The following is a 22,927-nucleotide window of genomic DNA, read 5'->3' on the forward strand; positions in this document are numbered from 1 at the left end:
ATTCTGGGTAGCATTGATGATTCGGTCTTCGATATGTACCTATTTCGAAAGGACAAAATAGGAATTAATCGGGTTTTTATAGATGTTTTTTATGTTTAGGGGACAGAAGAGGAGTCAGACTATCACTTGGGTCATAAATGTACCTCTGGAAATGCCCAATACCCCTTCAACAACCCTGTCAAATGTGAGAGCGGCGAAACGTCTTAGAATGGCCCCCCTGTATCTCTTACTCTTCAACAAGGCGCTAATATTACTTCACACATACAATAAACATCAACTCGTACAACACTTACAAGGGAATCAAAACAAGGACTGTGAAATTATAACAAGGCATATTTGTATTTCTTTTATTTCTTTATTACTTGAGAACCAAACGTAGCCACTTATATCTGGAAACACAAACAACGGAAGGAAAAGATAAGTTAACCATATATAATCATAATCTCTCTCTCTCTCTCTCTCTCTCTCTCTCTCTCTCTCTCTCTCTCTCTCTCTCTCTCTCTCTCTCTCCGGCGGACGATGAAGATATTAAAGCAACGACCCGATACTCTCTCTCTCTCTCTCTCTCTCTCTCTCTCTCTCTCTCTCTCTCTCTCTCCTTCCTACAGTGCATTAGCGGATGAGGGAGGGAGAGGGAGAGAGGGAAAGAGGGAGGGAGAACAGTTAAGTAAAGCAAGGCAGAGGGAAGGGAGGGAGGGAAGGAAAAGGGAGAAGGAAAGAAAATCGAGGAAGGGAGATTAGGAAAGCAGGGAGGCAAGGAGAGGTGGAAGAAAGAAATGGGAGATAAGAAAAGGAGGGAGAGGAAATGCAGGGCGGAGGGAGAGGAAAAGGAGGAAGAAAAGCAGAATTGAGAGACAGACCAGAGAGAAGGAAAGCAGGGAGAGAAAGGTAGACGGAAAGGAAGGACGGGAGAGAGAAAGGAAAGTATGGAGGGATAGTGGGGCGAGAAGGAAAGAAAGAAAACAGGAAGGGGAGAAGGGTGATGAGAAAAGCTGAGAAGGGAGGAAGGAAACGGAAGAGGAAAAGGGGAGGAAGACAAAGGGGAGGAACGTGGAGGTAGAGAAGAGGGAGAAGAGGAAGAGAGGGGAGGAAGGGGAGGAGATAAGAAAAGGGGGAGGAGGCGAGGGAAGGAAGGTGGGGAGGTGAGGGTAGGAAGCTTACGTAAGGGGATGAGAGAGAGAGAGAGAGAGAGAGAGAGAGAGAGAGAGAAGGGAGGGGATTAATGTATTCACGCAAGCAAGGAAGGGAGGAGGAAACGGGAAGGGGGGGGAGGTAATGGAGAGAGAGAGAGAGAGAGAGAGAGAGAGAGAGAGAGAGAGAGAGAGAGGGGTTGTCCTTATCTGGGTGTGGTTAGGGATGTGGCTGAGTGGATGCGTGTGTGTGTGTGTGTGTGTGTGTGTGTGTGTGTGTGTGTGTGTGTGTGTGTGTGTGTGTCGCATGTAGCTACACACCTAATTAATTAAACTGAAATGAGTGTTTTCGTTAATTAGCAACAGTTATTATTATTCTTCCTCCTCCTCCTCCTCTTCCTCTTCTTCCTCCTCCTCCTCCTCCTCCTACTGTTCTTTATCATCATTCCCACATTCTTTTTTCATCCTTCTCCTCATCCTCTCATTTATCTTTATTTTCATTATTTTTTTCTTCATTTTACTTTTCCTCTTCCTTATCATCTAATTCCTCTTTCTCTTACTGTTCTTTATCATCATTCAACCTTCTTTTTTATCATCCGTTTCCTCATTATCCTATTTATCATTATTCTCTTTTTCATTATATTTTTCTACCTCCTTATCAACTAATTCCTCTTCCTCTCATCATGGTCGTCGTCACTCTCTTTTTCCATCCTCCTTCTTCTACTCTTCTTTCCATCGCTATTTTCTTCTTCATCTTTTTACTCTTTCTCCTCCTCCTCTTCCTCTTCCTCCTTCTATTCATCACTTTCCCCATTACATTATTTTTCCTCTTAATCATCTTCTTTCCCTCCTACTCTCCGTCTTCTTCTTCCTCCTCTACTTTTCTCCCTCTTCCAATTTCTCCTCGTTCTCCCCTCTGTCATATTTTTCCCTTCCCTCATTCTTTACTTTTTCTTCGCTAATAGATATCTTTTAGCATAATTATCGTCTCTCTCTCTCTCTCTCTCTCTCTCTCTCTCTCTCTCTCTCTCTCTGGCTTTCCTTTGTTATCTCCTTCTCCTCCCTTTTCATCATCATTATTACTTCGTCGGTTTCTCGTTTAAGTCTTTTGTTATTTTATTTCGCCTCTCTCCTCCTCCTCCTCTTCCTCCACCTCCTCCTTTTGTCCAGGCGATATATCTTCCATTTTTCTTCTAATTGCACTGTCTCCCTTCATCCCATCTTGGCTATCATATCTCTCTATGTCTTCTGAGAGGCAATAATATTTTTCTTCCTTCTTTTGTTTAGGTTAGTTACCCCTTTGAGACACGTCGTTCCAGCTATCCCTTAATTGGTTTGATATTTCGGTTCTATAATCACTTTCCTTCTTTCCCTCGATGTGTCTCTTGTGTGTACTTTGCAGCTAAATGGTTAGGCTGATCTTGGCTCGATATCCTCCGTCATTTCTCTTGGACTTGTTGGCAAAATGGTTAGGTTGTGATGTGGGTTTGATATCCGCCTTCCTCTCTCTTGGGCATTTACTCCAATATCGTTCCTGTTTTGGTTCCACTGGCTCGCTGATTTCACACTTTTCATCTTACCTACCACAGGCTCACGGGTTAATGCTACGGAGATGAGCACCGAGGCCACGCGCAACTATATCGTATGCTCCCTAGAATTAATAATGAAGTACTTGGTGATTACGGTGGACTAACAAAACTTTCAGCTGGGATTCGAACTTGGTGCGATTGGTAACTTTTCGTACTGTCTAATCCTTTGAATAGATACGAATACGTTTTCTATTAAGATGGTCTGGACATGTGAGGAGAAGAGGAGAAGAACACATCCTGAGACGTACACTGAACTTTGAGGTAGAGGGCAGAAGACCACCAGGAAGCCCAAGGAAGATGTGGAGAAAGGTGGTGGAGGAAGATATGAGGAGGCTGAACATCGCGGAAGAAATGGCTGTGAACCGGCAACAGTGGAGGAGGCTCATATCCCGTCCAACCCCACCATAGGGAATAAATGGGCGTTAACGATGATGATGATGATGATGATGATGTAAAAGCAATGAAGAATCAATAACGAGGATATAATGTCTACGTGTTAACCTTGCAGACGATACGGAAATGAACACAAGCGACGTTCATTTAATAGAGATAACTTTTCGTGCATAACATAATTTGCCCCAACTTAATGCTCTTCCCCATAACACCCACCCACAATACCCATGGCCATCATCTATCCTTTTCTTCCACCCATGAGATTCGAACCTGGACCAACCTTACCTTACCTTCAACATCCATCCACAGTACCCTTATCCAACACCTCTTCCACGCCTGGGATTCGAACCTGGACCAACCTTACCTTACCTTCAACATCCATCCACTGTACCGTTCCTTATCCAACATCTCTTCCATGCCTGGGATTCGAACCTAGACCATCTTAACCTCTTACTCCCAGCATCCATCCACTGTACCGTTCCTTATCCAACACCTCTTCCATGCCCGAGACTCGATACTGGACCAACTCAAAGCCCTACCCATCAACATCCATCCACATACCCACATCCACCTCATCCTCTTCCACGCCTTAGATTCGAACAAGGACCAACTCAAAACTCAATCCTCAACATCCATCCGCCAACATCTCCTCCTCTTCTTGGTGGTACCGGTGGACTGACATATCTTCAATCCTGGTCCACTGGCTTAAACACATGACTGGGAATCGAACCTGGGGTCAACTTAAGTCCCTATCAGCACCATCCATAAACCCAATATCAACGTCTAACACCTCCTCCTCCTCCTCCTCGCTAACAACTCATGTACTCGTTGGCGAAATGGTTAGGTTGTGATCTTGGTTCGATATCCACCTTCCTCTTTCCTTCCTGTCAACACCTTCTTCTCTTCTTCGCCTCAGATTTGAACCCATACCCAACACCTCCTCTTCCTCTTCTCCAACCCGCAGGAGCCTACATCGACAAGCCGCACCCGCTGTCCTGCTCCTGCCGCCAGTGTACCGAATGCTTCCACGCCGACTCCCTTCGCTACTCCCTGCGCCGAATCCACACCTACCGCGCCCTCGCCTCGCCCGCCTGGATCTCCCTCACCACGGAGGACCCCATACTGGCCGCCTTCAGGGTACGTACAGAAGGGGAAGGGAGGGTGGGAGGAAGAGATGGATGATAGATAGAGCTAAAACGATAGATAGAGTAAGTGATTGAGAGAGAAAAGGGAGAGATACATAGATTGGCTGAAATAGATATAGATAGATAGAGATAGAGATAGAGATAGAAAGGTAGAGAGAAAGATTAAGTGAAAGGAAACATAAAACAATAAAAAAATGAGTGACAGAGAGAGAGAGAGAGAGAGAGAGAGAGAGAGAGAGAGAGAGAGAGAGAGAGAGAGAGAGAGAGAATATATAAGTCGGGGTTGACAGAGAATGATAGACAGGAGTGATGAAGACGTACAAGGAGAGAAGATATTAGTTAGACAGACAGAGAGAGAGAGAGAGAGAGAGAGAGTAAAATGCAGTCTTCCTCAGTCCGCTCTCTGTCGAAGCTGTTTTCTTTGGTGGAATATGAATGAACGGAGGTTTTCTTTTGGGGACGAGTGGTGATGGTGGTGGTGGTGGTGGTGGTGACGGTGGTGGTGATGGTGGTGACGGTGGTGGTGGTGGTGGTGACGGGGTGACGGTGGTGGTGACGGTAGTGAAGATGCAAATTCCAGTATGGTATATATGATTCTGTAGGTACGCGTCTGGTATGAATAATTTCTCTCTCTCTCTCTCTCTCTCTCTCTCTCTCTCTCTCTCTCTCTCTCTCTCTCTCTCTCTCTAACCTCTTCATTTCTTCCCTTTCTCTTCCTACGTCTATATTTCTCTGTCTCTCTCTTTTTCATTCTTTTCTTACATTCCCATTTTCTACTTTAACAATCAATCTATCTATCTACCTACCTATCTATCCATCTATATCTCTCATAATTGGTTGTTCAGTTCGGGTTCCTACAAGGGCGGGCCGCGTACCTTGACCAATAGGCTTCAATACATGGTTTCCAATCCTTTATGAGGCAATGCAAAGCGGTTCGATCCTATGCAATGCTACCCGACCCTATGCCTTCCTGTTTTAGCCTCTCGGTTCTGTTGTCATGGGAGCGGTTTAGATTCGAGGCTGTTTGCAATTAAGACACATAGATAGACAGATAGATAGATAGATAGATAGATAGATAGATAGGTTTAGAGAGAAAGATGTAGATAGATGTCGTGAAATTGCAAATACATACATACATACATATATACATACAGCATATACATACACATACATAAACATACCTACATAGACAAACCCACATACGTACATACCAACAAACAAACGACCATAAACAAATATAGATAGATAGATATTGACCCCTCATAACAATTCTTTCAAACTAATCCAATATTTTTTTTCTTTCAGTATAGCTCTCGCGAAACCTATAAAACTTACATAAAGGGTTCGCAATCCTATCCTATTCTTATCCAAAGCTATTTAACCCTATTTAAAGCTATCTAATCCTATGTATCGCTACCTAATCCAAATGCTAACCCTACATACCCCTATGGAGCGATAAAAAAAAATATGAAATGTTACTTAACCCTATTTAAAGCTATCTAACCCTATGTAATGGTATCTAACCCTATTTACTGTTATCTAATCCTATATAAGACTACGTAATCTTATGTAACGCGGCCTAACACTATTTACCGGAATCCAACCCACTATAAATGTACCTAATCCCGAATAAATACTAATTAACCCTATGTAAAGCTATCTAACTCTACATAAAGCTACCGGATCCAATGAAATATTGCCTAACCCTACGTAGTGCTATCCAACTATGTGGAATGCTATCTAACTCTACTTACTCCTATCTAACCCTACACAAAGCTACGTAATCATATGTAGAGGTGACGAACCCTATTTAAATGCAACCTAACCCTATATAAAACTACCTATTTCTCAGCTACTCCTCAGGTACAGCTATGGTAGTCCTATTTAATACCACCTAAACCTATTCAACACAATTCAACCCCACATGAAGCTACATTACACTGGGCAAATCTTCCGTGGATCTCCAGTCAAACCACGATTTCCGCTGGCGTGGTTCTCATATTTCCGTGGTTTTCTGACGAGTCCACGATCTTCCAAAGCTACGGTAGATTTCACTGAAGGACGACGGTATTACTCACCATCATCATCATCAGCAATAACAGGAAACAAATGAGAACCACGCTAGCGGAAATCGTGGTTTGACTGAAGATCCACGGAAAATTTGCCCAGTGTAATAGCCCTTTAACCCTCCGCCCCTCCTTGGGTACAGTTGTCGTGGGAGCTGGAGCGGCTGGCGCGTGTGGAGAACGAGTTTAAGGACACGTACCTGGAGCTGAGCGAGCAGTGCAAGAAGTACACCTGCGAACTGCTTCACCAGTGCCGCTCCACGCAAGAGGTGAGACGCAGGTGATGGGGAGGAGGGAAGGGGGGCAAAGGGGAGAGGATATGGAGGCAAGGATGGGAGGAGAGGATGGGAAGGGAAGGGAAAAAGAAGAAAAAGGTGAGGGAGGAAGAAAAAAGGTAGACAGAGGTGAGAAGGGAGGGAAAGGGAAAGGAAAGTGAGGTGAAGAGGAAAAAGGAGGACGAAAATGATTAAAGAAGGGGAGGAGGGAAAAAACAGTAAATAAAGAAGAGAAAAGTTGAGAAAATTAAACAGAAGGACGAATGGGATGAAAGGAAGGGGGAGAGTAGGAAAGGAAAAGAGCAATGAAAGAAGGAAAAGAAGGAAGGAAAGAATAGAAGATCAAAGATGAATAAAAAAATAATGGAAAAGGGGAAAAGGGAAGAAGGAAAGGGAAGAAGCAATGAATGAAGGGAGGGGAGGAAAAAAAGGAAGAAGGAAGGAAGGAAGGGAGGAAGAGAGAAATTTAAAAGGAGGAGGAAAGAAATTAGAGGGAGATATATGCATAGGACGGCGAAGAGGGATGCAAATATACTTGGTTGAGAGAGAGAGAGAGAGAGAGAGAGAGAGAGAGAGAGAGAGAGAGAGAGAGAGAGAGAGAGAGAGAGAGAGAGAGAGAGAGAGAGAGAGAGAGAGAGAGAGAGAGAGAGAGAATAAACAAAAAAAAAGTGAACGAAGGAAGGAAGGAACACTGAACAGAGATGAAAGCAGAGGGAAATGAAAGACAAACAAGAGGAGGAGGAGGAGGAGGAGGAGGAGGTACTGCTGGTAAAGGAAGAGGAAGAAAAGGAAAAATAAATGAGAAAAAAAACATATGCAGCCAAAATCTGAATAGAGAGAAAAAACAAATTACCGAATAACCAAATAATTAAAAAATGAAGAAAAAGAGAACTTACAAAAAATAAAACAATAGCAAAAGGATAGTGCTGGTGGCCTTGGTGCTGCTAAAGGAAGAGGAACAAAAGGAAATGGACGAAAAAATAACAAAAAAATAACAAAAATAAAATAAAATAGCAAAAAATAACAAAAAAATAACAAAATAACAAAAAAATAGCAAAAAATAACAAAAAAATAACAAAAATAAAATAAAATAGCAAAAAATAACAAAAAAATAACAAAATAACAAAAAATAGCAAAAAATTACAAAAAATAACAAAAATAAAATAAAATAGCAAAAAATAACAAAAAAATAACAAAATAACAAAAAAATAGCAAAAAATAACAAAAAAATGACAAAAATAAAATAAAATAGCAAAAAATAACAAAAAAATAACAAAAATAAAATAAAATAGCAAAAAATAACAATAAAATAACAAAATAACAAAAAAATAGCAAAAAATAACAAAAAAATAAATTAAAAAATAGCAAAAAAATAACAAAATAACAAAAAATAACAAAAAATAACAAAAAAATAATAAAAAATAACAAAAAAATCCTTGTTCTTCCCCAGGTGATCGCCGTGCTGAACAGGCGGAGCGAGGAAGACTCAGACAATGATGACGATGATGACGACCCGACGCAGCTCAAGCTCTCGAGACTCAAGCTGGCCCTCAAATACGACCAGAAGCAGGTGCGGAGTGTGGAGGGAGTGTGGAGTAGTGTGGAGTGATTTGGGAGTTGAGTGAGTGGAGTAACGGTACCAGAACGAGAGTGGAGTGTGGAGGGTAATCTAGGACTTGGGAGGATTGGAGTGAAGGAAGGAGTATGTGGAGTGAATGCTGTGGGTTAGGCGTATTATGTGTGGAGTGAGTGTGGAGTGAAGGGCTGGAGGTGTGGTTGGGAGTTGGATAAGTGGAGTGAAGGTTTATGTGGAGTGAATGTGGAGTGATTGTTGTTTGGAGTTGGAGGAGTGAAGAAAATTGTGTGGAGTGAGTGTGGAGTGAAAGGCGTGGAGTTTAGGTTGGGAGTTGAATGTGTGGAGTGAAGGATTATGTGGAGGGAGGCGTGTCGAGGGAGATATGTGTGGAGAGGAATGTGGAATGACTATATGGAGTGGCGTAGAGTTAAGTGATGTGGAGTGACGGGGTGGAGGGTAAATGGAATGGGCGTTTGGTGATGTACGGTGGTGACAGCAGAGATGGTGAATGATGATGATGGCAGTGATGATGATGGCAGTGATAATAATGATGGTGGTCCTGTCGAAAATAGAGCTGAGTGGTGACAGGGGTGGTGAGTGATGGACGGTGATGGCAATGGTGGTAATGATGATGATGATGATGATGACGGCGGAGGTAAGGATCAGGTGGGTCATTAAGCTCGAAGTCAACAAACAACTTTTGGCAAAGACATCATTAACCTTTCCAAACTCCCACTAATATCATCACCTGCTCGCCTGTTTGTGTTCGTCTCCTTGCCGCGTCATTCCTCACACGCACACACGCACGCACACGCAAAAAATGATTCCCTTCCCTTCCCTCCCACACACACACACATCCCACTCACCCTCTTCCTCACACCGTTTTTCACACGCATTTTTCTCTCTCTCTATCTCTCTATCTTTCTCAATCTATCTATCTCACTCTACTCTTCCTCTCACCCTGTTTCTCACATTATCTTCCACTCTGTCTATTTATCTATCTATCTATCTACCTATCAGTCTACTACATCAATCTCTCTCTCTCTCTCTCTCTCTCTCTCTCTCTCTCTCTCTCTCTCTCTCTCTCTCTCTCTCTCTCTCTCGTCCCAACAATAACTATATCCACCTATCTTTCTATCTATCTATCTTTCCCACACAATCTCTCATTCCCTCACACCCTCTCTCTCTCTCTGCCTCTCAGTTCGTGGCTCACCCCAACAATAACTATATCCACCTATCTTTCTATCTATCTATCTTTCCCACACAATCTCTCATTCCCTCACACCCTCTCTCTCTCTCTCCCTCTCAGTTCGTGGCTCACCCCAACTGCCAGCAACTCCTGACCTCCGTGTGGCATGAAGGTCTTCCAATCTGGCGGCGGCGGAACGCGGTGGTGAAGATCCTGCTCTGCTTCTCCATCATCGTGTGCATGCCCCTCATCGCTATCATCTACCTCATCTTCCCTCGCACGCGCCTCGGCAGGGTCATCCGCTCACCGTTCATGAAGTTCATTTACCACAGGTGAGGAGGGGGACTGGAGGGTGAGGACGAAGACTGAAGGAGGAGGAGGTGTATCTGGAGGAAGTTGAAGAGGTGTTGAGAATGGGTAGAGAGAGGGAGGAGGAGGGAGGAAGTGTATCTGGAGGAAGTTGAAGAGGTGTTAAGAATGGGTAGAGAGAGGGAGGAGGAGGGAGTTGACGAGGTGCTAACCCCTTGACTGCGGATTTCCTACAAGCTACTGGAATGGAACAAAAAGTGGCTGCTACAATTCAATGAAGAAAAATGTAAAGTCATGCACCTTGGGAGGGGATATCCAGCACACAAATACCACATGGGAATTTGAGAAACACTCCACTATCCACCACGGAGGCAAGGAAAGACCTGGGAGCATGTGTTACCAGGCTACCAGTAAAGGCAAAATCCGTGCCAATCGCAGCGGACGGGTTAAGAATGGGTAGAGAGAGGGAGGAGGAGGGAGGAGGTGATTTAAGAACATAAGAACGTAAGGAGTCTGCAAGAGGCCGGTTGGTCTATACAAGGCAGCTCCTGTAAACCTAACCCCACCTTACCTCACTATCCATGACTTTATCCAACCTCTTCTTGAATGTATCTATGGTATTGGCACCCACAACATGGCTGCCAGGCCTGTTCCATTCATCCATCACTCTACTGGTAAACCAATTCTTGCCTATGTCTTTGTTGAATCTGAATTTATCTAACTTATAACCATTGCTACGTGTCCTACTGGGGTCTTTTATAACCAAAACTCTACTGACATCCCCTTTATTGAAGCTCTTCATCCATTTATAGACTTCGATCAGGTCTCCTCGCAACCTTCGCCCTTCTAGAGAGTGTAGATTTAAATGCTTCAGTCTGTCCTCATAAGGCAAGTTTCTCACCCCCTGAATCATCTTTGTCATCCTCCTCTGTACAGAAGAGAGATGGTATAAGGAAGGAGGAGGAGGAGGAGGACGAGGACTGGAGGAGGAGGTTGAAGATTTGGAGGAGAGTGAAGAGGTATCAAGAATGGAGAGAGAGAGAGAGAGAGAGAGAGAGAGAGAGAGAGAATGTCATATAGATGCAGACGGGAGATGGTACAAGGAAGGAGGAGGAGGAGAAGGAGATGATGGAGGAGAAGATGGAGGAGAAGGAGGAGGAGGAGAAGAGGAATGCTGGTATGGGTGAAAGGGTTAAGTAATGGGAGGAATCGAAGCAAGAAGGAGGGAGGAAAAGAGAGAGAAGGAAAGAGAAGGGAGGCAGCAGAAGTAAATGGAAGGAAGGCAAGGGAGAAGAAAAAACAAAGATTGGATGGAAGGAAAAAGGAAGAGAAGAGAAAAAAAAGAAGGCTAAACGCAGATATTGATAGGGAAAGGGTATGAAAAAGGGATACAGGTGAGAGGAGAAGAAGGGAGGAGAAGTGTAAGGAGAAACAGAGAGAGGGAGAGGAAAGAAAGGAAGGGGAAAGTGAAAAAAAAATGTTTAAAAAGTGGAAAGGAAAAAGATTAAAAACAATAAACAAATAGATTTATAGACAAATGGAATCAGAGAAAGAAGAAGATGGAGAAAAAAAATAAAAAGATGTAGATGACGAAAACTAGCATAGAGAAGATAAAATATAGATTAAAACTTAAGATGAGAGGAAAAGAAAATGAAGAAAGCAGATGAGGTAGAGAGGAATTACGGGAAAGATAGATAAAATGAGAACTGCAAAGAAGATCATGAGAAAACAGATAATTGAATAAAGGAGATGGAAAGGAGGAATGCTGGTAGAATGAGTAGAAGGAGAGAAAAGAGGAAGAAGAGAGGAGGTGATTTAAATGCAAGAGGAAGAAGACAAAAGAGAGAAAGAAGGAGAATCAGGAAGGATGGAGGGAGGAAGGAAGAAAAAAGGAGAGAGAGAGAGAGAGAGAGAGAGAGAGAAACAGGTGGAATGAATATATATTACTGGTGTCGTTTTGTCAATATACTCGCTTCCTGAACCAAAGGGCAAGACAGGAATAAGGTAACGTGTAGCAGCTGATATAACAAGTCCCGGTCTACTCATGTTTAAAATTGATGCAAGCTTCCATCATCGGCTCGTCCTTCTCCTTCCTTCCTCTTCCTTGTCTGCCCTCTCTATCTTCTCTCTCTCTGATTCCATTCGTCCATCAATATTTTTTTTTTACAACGAAGGAGACAGCTCAAGGGCACAGAAAAAGGAAACAATAATAATAAAAAGCCCGCTACTCGCTGCTCCTAAAAAAAGAATCAAAAGAGGTGGCCGAAAGAGAGGTCAATTTCGGGTGGAGAGGTGTCCTGATACCCTTTTTTTTTTGTCTCCCTTTTTTGAAGCATATATTCACTCATCACTCATATGTCTTAGGAATTACTCTTATGTCAGTTAAATCACTCCTAAGTCATCTAAATTACTCCAAAGCCATTTCCATCACTCATATGTCTTAGGAATTACTCTTATGTCAGTTAAATCACTCCTAAGTCACATAAATTGCTCCTAAGTCATTTCCATCACTCATATGTCTTAGGAATTACTCTTATGTCAGTTAAATCACTCCTAAGTCATCTAAATTACTCCTAAGTCATTTCCATCACTCATATGTCTTGGGAATTACTCTTATGTCAGTTAAATCACTCCTAAGTCATCTAAATCGCTTCTACATTCATCTGACCCGCTTCCTTCTCATTGGTTCCCCGTCAGCGCCTCCTTCGGGCTGTTTCTGGTGCTGCTGGTGCTGGCCTCGACACGCACGGAGGGCAGCGAGAGGCACCGGCGGAACGTGAGGGGACCCGCGCCCACCTTTGTTGAGTGGCTCATCTTCTTCTGGGTCACGGGCATGGTAAGGAGGGAGAGGAGGTGGAGAGGAGAGGCGAGGAGAGGAGGAGGAATAGGAGAGGAGAGGAGAGGAAAGGAGAGGAGAGGAGGAATAGGAGAGGAGAGGAGGAGGTATAGGAGAGGAGAGGAGAAGAGAGGAGAGGAGGAGGAAGAGGAGGAGAGGAAAAAGAGGACGAGAAGTAGGAGGAGGAAAATTAAAATGAAAATTAGAAGAGCTAAGAATTATGGGCAGGCAAAATATGATATGCATTTATGATTCCAAGAAGAGGAAAAGAAAGAGGAAGAGGAAGAGAAAGGGGAAAAGAAAAGTCAAAGAAAGAGAGAGAAACGAATGAGAGCAAGGAAACGTAGAGGAAGAGGAAGAAGAAGAGAAAGATAGAGAGAAAATGAGGACAAGGAAACGTATATATATGACAGAAGGAACGGCAAAACTCAAACTGGATGAAAGGATGAATGGATGACGAGGACGAGGAGGAGGAAGGGAAGTGAAGGCCAAGCATGCAGGATAAAAGACTGAGACAGGATGTATGGATGGATGGATGACGAAGACGAGGACGAGGAAGGGAGGTGAAGGCCAAGTAAGCAGGAAATAAGAATGAGACGAGAGGGATGGATGGATGGATGGATGAATGGATGACGAAGACGAGGAGGAGGAAGGGAAGTGAAGGTCAAGGAAGCAGAAAATAAGAACGAGACGAGATGGATGGGCGAGTAAATATGATGAAGCTAAACAAGGAAGGGCCGCGAAGGAACAGGGAGATGAGATGAAAGAAAAAGCGAAATACGAAGAGGAGTAAAGATGGACTCGAAAGACAGACAGACACAGAGAGACACGTGCAGTTACGGACACACAGACAGACAGGCAGACAGAAATTAAGACGGCGTGAAGGAGGTAGAGGATAAAAACGAGAGGCAAACGTAAAATGTGGACGCAAAATAAAGTAAGACGCAATAATAGACGCAAAAAATAGACGCTAAATAAAGAGACACAATAAAGAAGCGATAATTAAATAAAGACGCAAAACAAAAATGCGAAACAGAGAAAAAAAACGCGAAATAAAGAAAATCGAAAATCAGACATAAAACAAATAAAAAAAAATAAACGCAAAATAGACGAAAAAAACAAATATCCAAAAAATATAACCAGACAAATAAAAATACGAAATTAGACACAAGGTAAAGTAAATCAACTAACCTCGTCTTTAACAGGTGTAAACAGAATGCAAATACTAAAATAATAAAATAAAACACCAGGTACATTAAGTTAGGGTTAGGTTAGGTTAAGTTAGGGTTAGGTTAGGTTAAGTTAGGGTTAGGTTAGGTTATGGTTAGGTTATGGTTAGGTTAGGTTAGGTTAGGTTAGGTTAGGTTAAGTTAGGGTTAGGTTAGGTTAAGTTAGGGTTAGGTTAGGTTAAGTTAGGGTTAAGTTAGGTTAAGTTAGGGTTAGGTTAGGTTAAGTTAGGGTTAGGTTAGGTTATGGTTAGGTTATGGTTAGGTTAAGTTAGGGTTAGGTTAGGTTAAGTTAGGGTTAGGTTAGGTTAGGTTAGGTTAGGGTTAGGTAAAGGTTAGGTTAAGTTAGGTTAGAGGTATATGTATTCACCCGTCAATCAACCTCCCCGTCACCAGGTGTGGAAAGACAGGTGTAATCAGAATGCAAACACGAAAGAAAAAATTAAAAAAACACCAGGTACAGGTATAGGTATTCACCCGTCAATCAACCTCCCCGTCACCAGGTGTGGGCGGAGTGCAAGCAGCTATGGGAGGAGGGGCTGACGGCGTACATCAGGCAATGGTGGAACTGGCTGGACTTCATCATGCTCTCCCTCTACCTCTGCACCTTCAGTCTGCGGGCCGTTGCCTTCGTACAGATCACCACCAACAAGTACGGCCCCAGGTGAGTGTTGGGAGGGGGTGTTACAGGTGTGCTGGGGATGAAAAGGTGAGTGGGGAGGTGGGGGGTAGTATGTTTGTGTGTGTGTGTGTGTGTGTGTGTGTGTGTGTGTGTGTGTGTGTGTGTGTGTGTTGGGGGCTTCGTCCACATCACCACCAACAAGTACGGCCCCAGGTGAGTGTTGGGAGGGGGTGTTACAGGTGTGTGCTGGGGGTGAAAAGGTGAGTGGGGAGGTGGGGGGGGTAGTATGTTTGTGTGTGTGTTGGGGGTATTGGGGGGATGTGTATGGGTTATTTGTATGTGTGTGTAGGATGAGGGTCTGTGTGTGTGTGTGTGTGTGTGTGTGTGTGTGTGTGTGTGTGTGTGTGTGTGTGTGTGTGTGTGTGTGTGTGTGTGTGTGTGTGTGTAGGGAGGAAGTTTGTGTGTATGTTTATGTGTTTCTGTGTGTGTTCTGATTATAAGACTCCAAAAAATACCACAAATCACAATATCAAAACTTAAAACAACTACTACCACTACTACCATTACAACCACTACTACTACCATCACCACCATTTGCACTACCACTACAACTACTACCATCACCCATCCTCCCGTCCTTCCTCCCCCACGCCAGAGAGGTACCGAGAGCCCAGTGGCCCGCCAACGATCCGACCCTCATCGCCGAAGGAGTGTTTGCGGTGGCCAACGTCTTCTCCTTCGCCCGCATCATCTACCTGTTCCAGACCAACCCTCACCTCGGCCCGCTGCAGATCTCCCTCGGCTGCATGATCATAGGTGAGGGGTGGGGGTGGGGGGAAGGAGATTAGTTAGTTAGAAGGGGAAGGCAAAAGGACTATGAGGTGTTGGGAGAGAAGATAGCAAGTGTGGAACATCTTAAGAGAGGGTTACGAGAGGAGAGTGTGGGATTGATGATATGGGAATAGACGGTGTGGGGATGGGGGAGTGGCGGAGGAGTGGCGTTGAGGATTGAGTGGGGAGGGGAAAATAGGAAGGGCTGAGGCGTGTAGGATCATGGGGAGAGGATGTGGGTTTGGGAAGAGGTGAGAAGGATGTGGGTGACGAGTGTGGGGAAGAGGAGGAGAAAGGAGAAGGAGGCAGAGAAGAAGGAGAAGGATGTGTAAGGATTCTAAGTAGGGAAAGACAGAGGACGTGTGGAAGGATTCTGGGGAGGCTAAAAAATGGATTAGCATGTAAGTGGATCGTGAGGAAGAGAAGGAAAGGGAGAGGAAGAATGTAAGATTGAGGGGAATGAGGAATATGGGATAGAGAGAAAGAGAGAATGAAAGAGAGATGGAAGAAAAAAGATTAGCATGTAAGTGGATTGTAAGGAAGAGGAGGAAGGGGGAGAGGAAGAATGTAAGATTGGAGAGTATGAGGAAAGAAGGATAGAGAGAGGAAAGATGAGAAGGATGTGTTTAAGGATTCTAAGTAGGGAAAGAGAGAGGGGGCGTGTGTGAGGATTCTGGGGAGGCGATAAAAATGGGTGAGAAAGAGGAGGAAGGGGAGAGGAAGAATGTAAGAGTGGAGAGCATGAGGAAAGAAGGATAGACAGAAGAAAGATGAGAGATGAAAGAAAGGTCCCTCGTACCAACACCCTTCCCTCTCTTCCCTTCTCCTCGCCGTCCAGACATCGCTAAGTTCCTGTTCATCTTCTTCCTGGTCCTGACGAGCTTCGCCTGCGGCCTCAACCAACTCTACTGGTACTACGACTCCCCCGCCGCCTCCTGCAACTCGACCTCGGTGGATTACGCCTGCCACACGGGATCCGACGCCTTCAACACGTAAGTAAACACAAAGGGATACCCAGATACACCTTACGGGAGAACGGAGAGAAGAGAAGCGAGGTAGTAGTATTAAGTGAACACAGAGCCACACCCAGACACACCTTACGGGATAACGGAGACGAGAGAAGCGAGGCAGTAGTAAAGGATCAGTGAATAACGGGTCTATATATAAAGACACGGTAGTATTCAATGTTCTCCCTTTAACTATGAGGCACACATAGGGCCACACCGCACACCGTTGCCAGATTGTCGTACACAGAGCCGCGTATTTACCCGTTTCTGGCCCATAAATGTTGCCAAGAAACACCAATAATTAACTATTTTATCGATAATTTTATATGAAGCTAGTTTTGGGGGTGGAAGAGACACTTTTAAGGTCGGAAATCGGAAAACAGAAGAGGCTGAGTACGACAATCTGATGACGATGGAAGGAAAAACAAAGGAAGGAGATTGTGAGACTGTGATGATGGAGGAAGTTGAAAGAGGGACGAGGAGGAGGAGGAGGAGGAGGAAGGTGAAATGGTGTACAATAAACGTAAATGAGAATTGAAGTAGAATGAAACGATGCATAACGTGTGTGTGTGTGTGTGTGTGTGTGTGTGTGTGTGTGTGTGTGTGTGTGTGTGTGTGTGTGTGTGTGTGTTGGTCCTTGTCATGTGTATTATTGTGCAAAGCAGGTTTACTCTTAGGAGGAGGAGGAGGAGGAGGAGGAGGAGGAGGAGGAGGAGGAGATAGGAAGAAAGGAAGAGAAAGAGCAAGAGGGGGAGGAAGGAAAAGAGGAGGTAAGAAAAAAATTAATTAATGGAGAGAGAGAGAGAGAGAGAGAGAGAGAGAGAGAGAGAAAGGTGAGGCAGGATGAGGAGGAGGAGGAGGAGGAATAATTAGAGAAATGATGATGAACGTGGTGGTGGTGGTGGTGGCAGTGGTGGTGGTGGTGGTGGTGGTGGTGGTGGTGGCAGTGGTGGTGGTGGTGGTGGTGGTGGTGGTGGTGGTGGTGGTGGTGGTGGTGGCAGTGGTGGTGGTGGTGGTGGTGGTGGTGGTGGTGGTTGACCCACATGGGATATTCACCCCATAGTATATTAAGGTCAGAGGTCACATGAAGGCAAGCCCTGCACTCTCCCCTACACTCCCCTATCCCCTCCCCTTTCCCTGCACTTCCCTTCTCCCTTCCTCCCCTACACTCCCCTCCTCCCCTCCCCTTATACTCCCTTCCTCCCACACACAAACAGACCAAGTGCAGTGACCCATCTACAGTACCTAACACACACACACACACACACACACACACACACACACACACACCAACAAGCACACAATTCATTTAGTAATCTACCAACCTATCTATATACCTTGCTAACGTATCTCTCTATGTATCTACCTATCTACCGACCTACCTATTTGTCCACTTGCCTCCCTATCTACCCTCCTACCTACCTACACACCCACCTGTCCGTCGCCTCTTCTCCCTCTTCCCCCACACACCTACCTCCAATGCAGTGACCCTTCTACCTTCGTCCCTGGAATTCGGATATTTGCCCTCTGATAACTGTCCCCTCGAATATTGCTCCCCTTGGACATCTGCCCCGACTCTACAGAATATTTCAAGAGAGTGTTTGCAATGTTTTAGTATCGCACGTCAACGAGGATAATGCCAAGAAAAGTGTGTTATTTTTCATGTCATATAGAGTTGTCGATAAAGAAAGGCCAGATACGACTAATTGATTTTCAAGAGGCAATGCTTAACTTTTTTTTTGAGGAACTTTGATCACATTTCAACACCGCATTGTCTAGGTTATCCCTTTCACGGAGTCTTACGCTGAAAAGGACAGTTCTAAGTTCATTTCTTGGTATTTCACATCGGAGGAGGCTGTTCACGGGCAAAAAAAAAAGAACCTTGCCAATCACTGTTCACGACGGTTGATGTTCTCTCTGTTAAAGCCTAATGGAACTTCCTTCTTGGTGATTCTGAAGCGGGTATTTTAAGACACTCCCGGTTCTCACATCAGCTATTTCTAAAGGTCAAAGAGGGGGTCATTCGGGTTCTAATGAGTGTTTCTTCAGGTTCATTGTACGGAGGAAGGGTCAAACTACCACCAGGGCCATAAAACTGGTCCTGGAAATGCCCAAAACCCCTACGAAAGCCTTGTCCAATAGGTGTTCTTGGGCTATGAACTCTCTCATAATACGACCTTGAATGTCCTCCTGGAAGCATTTTATTGTTATTGGTAATGTTTGTCTACGCCGTGTTGAGGCAGCTGTCTAGAAACTTACCCACCTACATACCTACCTGGCCTCTTCCGTACCTTCCTACCCACTTGCCTATCACGTCTGTGCGCCTATGCAACGTTGAGGCAGTTATTTAAAACCTTACCTATTTACCTATCTCCCTCCCTCCTTCCCTCCCTCCATACTTCCCTACCTACCTGACTAACTAACTAACTCCTCACTAAGTCTATTTGTCTGTGCAACGTTAGGGCACGAGCTTACCTGTTTACCTGTCTGTCTCCCATCACGTGTGTTTTCATCTCCCACAGTGACGCAGGGGAGTACAGGGGAGGCTTCCAAACGTGAGTGCTTGATGGTGACGAGTTGATTGTGTTGTCACCTTCACCTTAGCTGCTGTCACGGGTCACTTTCACTTTCACTCGCGGTAGAAGTCACTCACCATATCACTTTTCACAATGCGTAGAGGGAAAAGATTGTGTTGTCATGTATATATATTTTTTTTTCGATGCAACGTTTACGGGTCTTGTTTAGTAGTAGTGGGTATTTTTTCATTGTCAGTCACTATCACCACATCGTAGCTCCTCTCCCTTCTCATCCTCATTTTCATTGTATCTTATCACAGTCACTATCCCTGCAGCTTCTCCTCCTCCTTCTCTTCCTTCTCGCTTTCATTGTCACTATCGTTCATTATCATTGCAGTTTCTATTCACCATCATCATTTTCATTGACACTATCACTGTTTACTATCGCCGCAGCTACATCTCCTCCTCCTCCTCCTCCTCATCATCATCATCATCATCATCATCATCACTGTCACTATCATCGTAGCTCGTCCTCCTCCTTCGATTATTGGGCGTTCCATTATCTTCACCATCAACTAGTTTCTGCATCATCACTGTAATTACTGTACTCGGTGTTGTTGGTTATAGAGTTACCCTCACCATCACCGCCACCACCTTCACCATCTCTGACCTCACCATCACCACACTTTCACCATTTTCATATTGCCTGCTTATTTCCCTCACCATCACTACTCATAACTGCTCCAATCATCATCACTATCATCTCTACTACTACTACTACTACTAACTACTACTACTACTACTACTACTATTACTACTACTTCTTCTACTACTATTACTACCGCTACTACTATTATCATCACCTACTACTACTACTACTACTACTACTACTACTACTACTACTACTACTACTACCACCTCCATCAACACCACCATCACCAAATGTATTATAGTCTGTAAATGTTGGACACCACTGTGATAACTTCTTCCACCACCACCACCACCACCACTACAAGTACGTAACAGGTCATACACACACACACACACACACACACACACACACACACACACACACACACACTTTCTTTTATTGTTTATTTCCCTTTATAGAGCCAAGTGACCTGTATATAGTCTCTTCCTCCTCCTCCTCCTCCTACCCTTTCCTCCCCAATAACCTTTCCCTTTCCTGCTAATCTGCCTTCCTCTCCTTTTTCTTCTTCTCCTCCTGCCGCTCCTCCTCTTCCTCTTCCTCCTCCTCTTCGCCTCCCTCCTGCGTCCCAACAATGCCAACACAGTGAGCACAAAGTTCCCGGAGAGCCATCAAAGGGCGAGACGTGCAGGGCGGGGTCACGAGGGCCTACTCTTCCAGGATGGTTCCGTTCACTGTACACACAAACCCATGCGCTGATATTAGGCAGAAAGGGGAGTGGCATGTTTAAAAGAAGATAGAGAAGTAATGATATAGAGTGCCCCCCCCCCCCCCATTAACCTCTCCCATAAGCCTTCCCGTGACATATCTTGGTACGATAGAAATAGGTAAAAAAAAGGAGGGGAAAGAAAACAATAAAAATAGAGGAAAGTGCATTTGACAAGAAGCCTCCCCATTTAGATATCTTCCCCATCAGCCTCACTTTTGACAACTTTTGGTAGCACGATAGAAAAATAGCCATTAAAATAAATAAAAAATAAAAACAGAATAATTATAGAAGCAAATGCATATAATTAAGCCTCCTCATCATCCTTCTCCATCAACCTCCCCTTGACAATTTTTGGTAAGATAGAAAAATGGCAACAAAAATAAAAATAAAAAGTCAAAACTGAATAATTGTAAAAGCAAAATGCATATAATTAAAAGCCTCCCTCCCTGTTATCCTTCCCCATAGGCCTCCCCGTGACAATTCTTGGTACGATGGAAACCAAGCTACGAAAAATAAATAAATGCAGATATATAAAGCAAAATAATCCTAGTGGCGAATGGCTGAAATAGGAGAGTTACTTAACAAAGGTGCACCGGGATACATAACCAGAACGCTAATCAGAACACGTGACCAAGGAATTCTTTCGGTAATTTGTGTGATTTTTTTTTTTTTTTTGAGTAAGGGAGAAATATCAATGAAAAAAAAAGATACAAGATAACCTGTTGATGCCGTGTTTCTTAATGTGTTGTCAATTATCTCATCGTCTCATACTTCAGGTTATGGTACTAAATAATTAAATAGAATAATAAAAATAATAACAATAAAATGAATCAAAGTATAAAGTAGAGATAAAGATAGATAGATAGATAGATAGAGAGAGAGAGAGAGAGAGAGAGAGTCCATTTGAGTGTCTCTTTGATATTCCATTTTCCCCGTTCTATCTCTCTCTCTATCTATCTATCTACCCATCTACCTTTCTTCCTGGGGTGAAGCTATTTCGTCCCCAGTCAACCCCCGCAGCGAGAGCCCGAGTTTAACCTCCCCTTCACCCCTCCATCACCCCTCCCCTTCAGCGCCCCCCTTCCCTTAGTTTTGTTTCTCCCTTCACTGCCCCTTCCCCCCCCTCCTCCCCCAACAGAACCCCACCATCACCCCCCCCGTTCAGTGCCCCCCCTCCCATGTCTTCTTTGTCCCTTTCGATGCCCCTACCCCCTCTCACTGTCCCCCCCTCACCCCCCTCCCCAGCCTCCTTTATCCCCTCGATGCCCCTCCCCACCTCACCCCCTTCAGCGCCCCCCTCCCCAGTTTCCTCTGCCCCCATGCTGCCACTACTCCGCTCTCTTCCTCCCTCACAACCTCCCCATCAATCCCCTCTCCTCCACCACTCCCCCTTCGTTTGTTCCCCTTCCTGCCCTCCTCCTCCTCCTCCTCCTCCCACACGCCCATGGACGCTCAATATGACCTCCCTCCCCCACGAAGCCTCAACTCTCCTGCGAAGCTTCAAAGAGGAAACAGGACAGCAGGAGGGCAGAAAGGAGAGAGGGAAGAGAGAGAGGAAGAGGTAGTGTTTGGGTGATGATGATGAGGATGGTGATGAGGGTGGTAGTGATGATGATGATGGTGTTTCAGTGAAGTTAGACGTTAAAAAAAAAAGTTGGGTAAAAGAGAATGGCTTAGTTTGGCTTCAGAAGTGTGTGTGTGTGTGTGTGTGTGTGTGTGTGTGTGTGTGTGTGTGTGTGTGTGTGTGTGTGTGTTATACCGTGTCACTGAACAAAACTTTCGACCAATTAAAACCTCTTCTATACACACGCTATGTTCCAGGATTTCACATAGGTACTTAACATCCCTCATGATACGACTGTGCATGACTTTTTTTTTTCTTTGGTTTAAGTCAGAGAAAGTGTGGTTAGTTATGATGATCTCCTCTGTGTTGTGACCTTGCTTTTTTGTCAGAGTTTAATTATACATTTGTTTCCCCTTCATCCTCTCTCTCCCTAAGAAGGTTTGATTGTTCCTCTCACTCATGACAAATCTCCTGCCTTCAATCTTTCCTCCCTTCCCTTCTTTCTCCCTTCCTTCCTTCCTTACGTGACCCTCTTACCACATCATCACAACCTCTCCTCGACCCTCTCTTCTAATTCCCAAACTCCCATTTTCCTCTTCCCCTCGTCTTTTTATTCCTTCAACTTTTCGCCTTATATGTCTCTGCTTCCTTCGCTTTCTCTTCCCTCGTTTTCTTTACATCTACTTCTGTTTCATATTTTTTTCTTTCTTCTTTTCTTCTAACTTAATTTTCGTTTCTTTCTCTGCTTGTTTGCGTTCTTGTTTATTTCTTGTTTCTTTCTTCTTCCTTCTCTTTTCCTGCTTTCGTTTTTTTTTTGTGTGTGTGTTTACTTTTTTATTTTTCTTCTTTTCCTTCTTGTTTTTCATTTCCATTCGTCTTTTCCTCTTTTTTTCTTACTTTTTCTTTACTACCTTCTTTTTTCGCCTTTTTCCTATTATTATTATTATTATTATTATTATTATTATTATCATTATTGTTTTCTTTCTTCTTTTTCACGTTCTCGTTTTCGTTCTCGTTCTTATTCTTGTTTTCGTTCCTGTTCTTGTCCTTCTCCTTCATCTTTGTCTTCCTCTTCTTCATCACCATCTTCATTTCTTCTTCTCCTTCATCTTTGTCTTCCTCTTCTTCATCACCATCTTCATTTCTTCTTCTCCTTCATCTTTGTCTTTCTCTTCTTCATCTCCATCTTGATTTCTTCTTCTCCTTCATCTTTGTCTTCCTCTTCTTCATCACCA

At 44.0% G+C, this 22,927-nt stretch overlaps 1 protein-coding gene across 6 annotated transcripts in view; it reads left to right on the plus strand.

Moving 5' to 3' along the window:
• LOC126985045 (transient-receptor-potential-like protein) overlaps positions 1-22,927 on the plus strand; it is a 104,909-nt gene that overhangs the window by 55,627 nt on the left and 26,355 nt on the right. For 4 of the 6 annotated variants that reach the window (XR_007738284.1, XM_050839315.1, XM_050839320.1 and 1 more), the window contains exons 5-13: positions 4,077-4,249; positions 6,467-6,592; positions 8,049-8,168; positions 9,484-9,695; positions 12,370-12,508; positions 14,238-14,398; positions 15,012-15,172; positions 16,026-16,179; positions 18,717-18,749. Coding sequence is in view for 5 of the 6 variants with exons in the window: in XM_050839315.1 (XP_050695272.1) it covers positions 4,077-4,249; positions 6,467-6,592; positions 8,049-8,168; positions 9,484-9,695; positions 12,370-12,508; positions 14,238-14,398; positions 15,012-15,172; positions 16,026-16,179; positions 18,717-18,749 (1,279 nt within the window). In the remaining variant the exon portion in view is untranslated. The remainder of the gene's footprint in view (positions 1-4,076; positions 4,250-6,466; positions 6,593-8,048; positions 8,169-9,483; positions 9,696-12,369; positions 12,509-14,237; positions 14,399-15,011; positions 15,173-16,025; positions 16,180-18,716; positions 18,750-22,927) is intronic. The other 2 variants (XM_050839318.1, XM_050839316.1) reach the window with 1 other exon arrangement.

This window comes from Eriocheir sinensis, chromosome 58 (genome assembly GCF_024679095.1).
Source record: "Eriocheir sinensis breed Jianghai 21 chromosome 58, ASM2467909v1, whole genome shotgun sequence".
In the NCBI taxonomy this organism is placed as follows: domain Eukaryota; kingdom Metazoa; phylum Arthropoda; class Malacostraca; order Decapoda; family Varunidae; genus Eriocheir; species Eriocheir sinensis.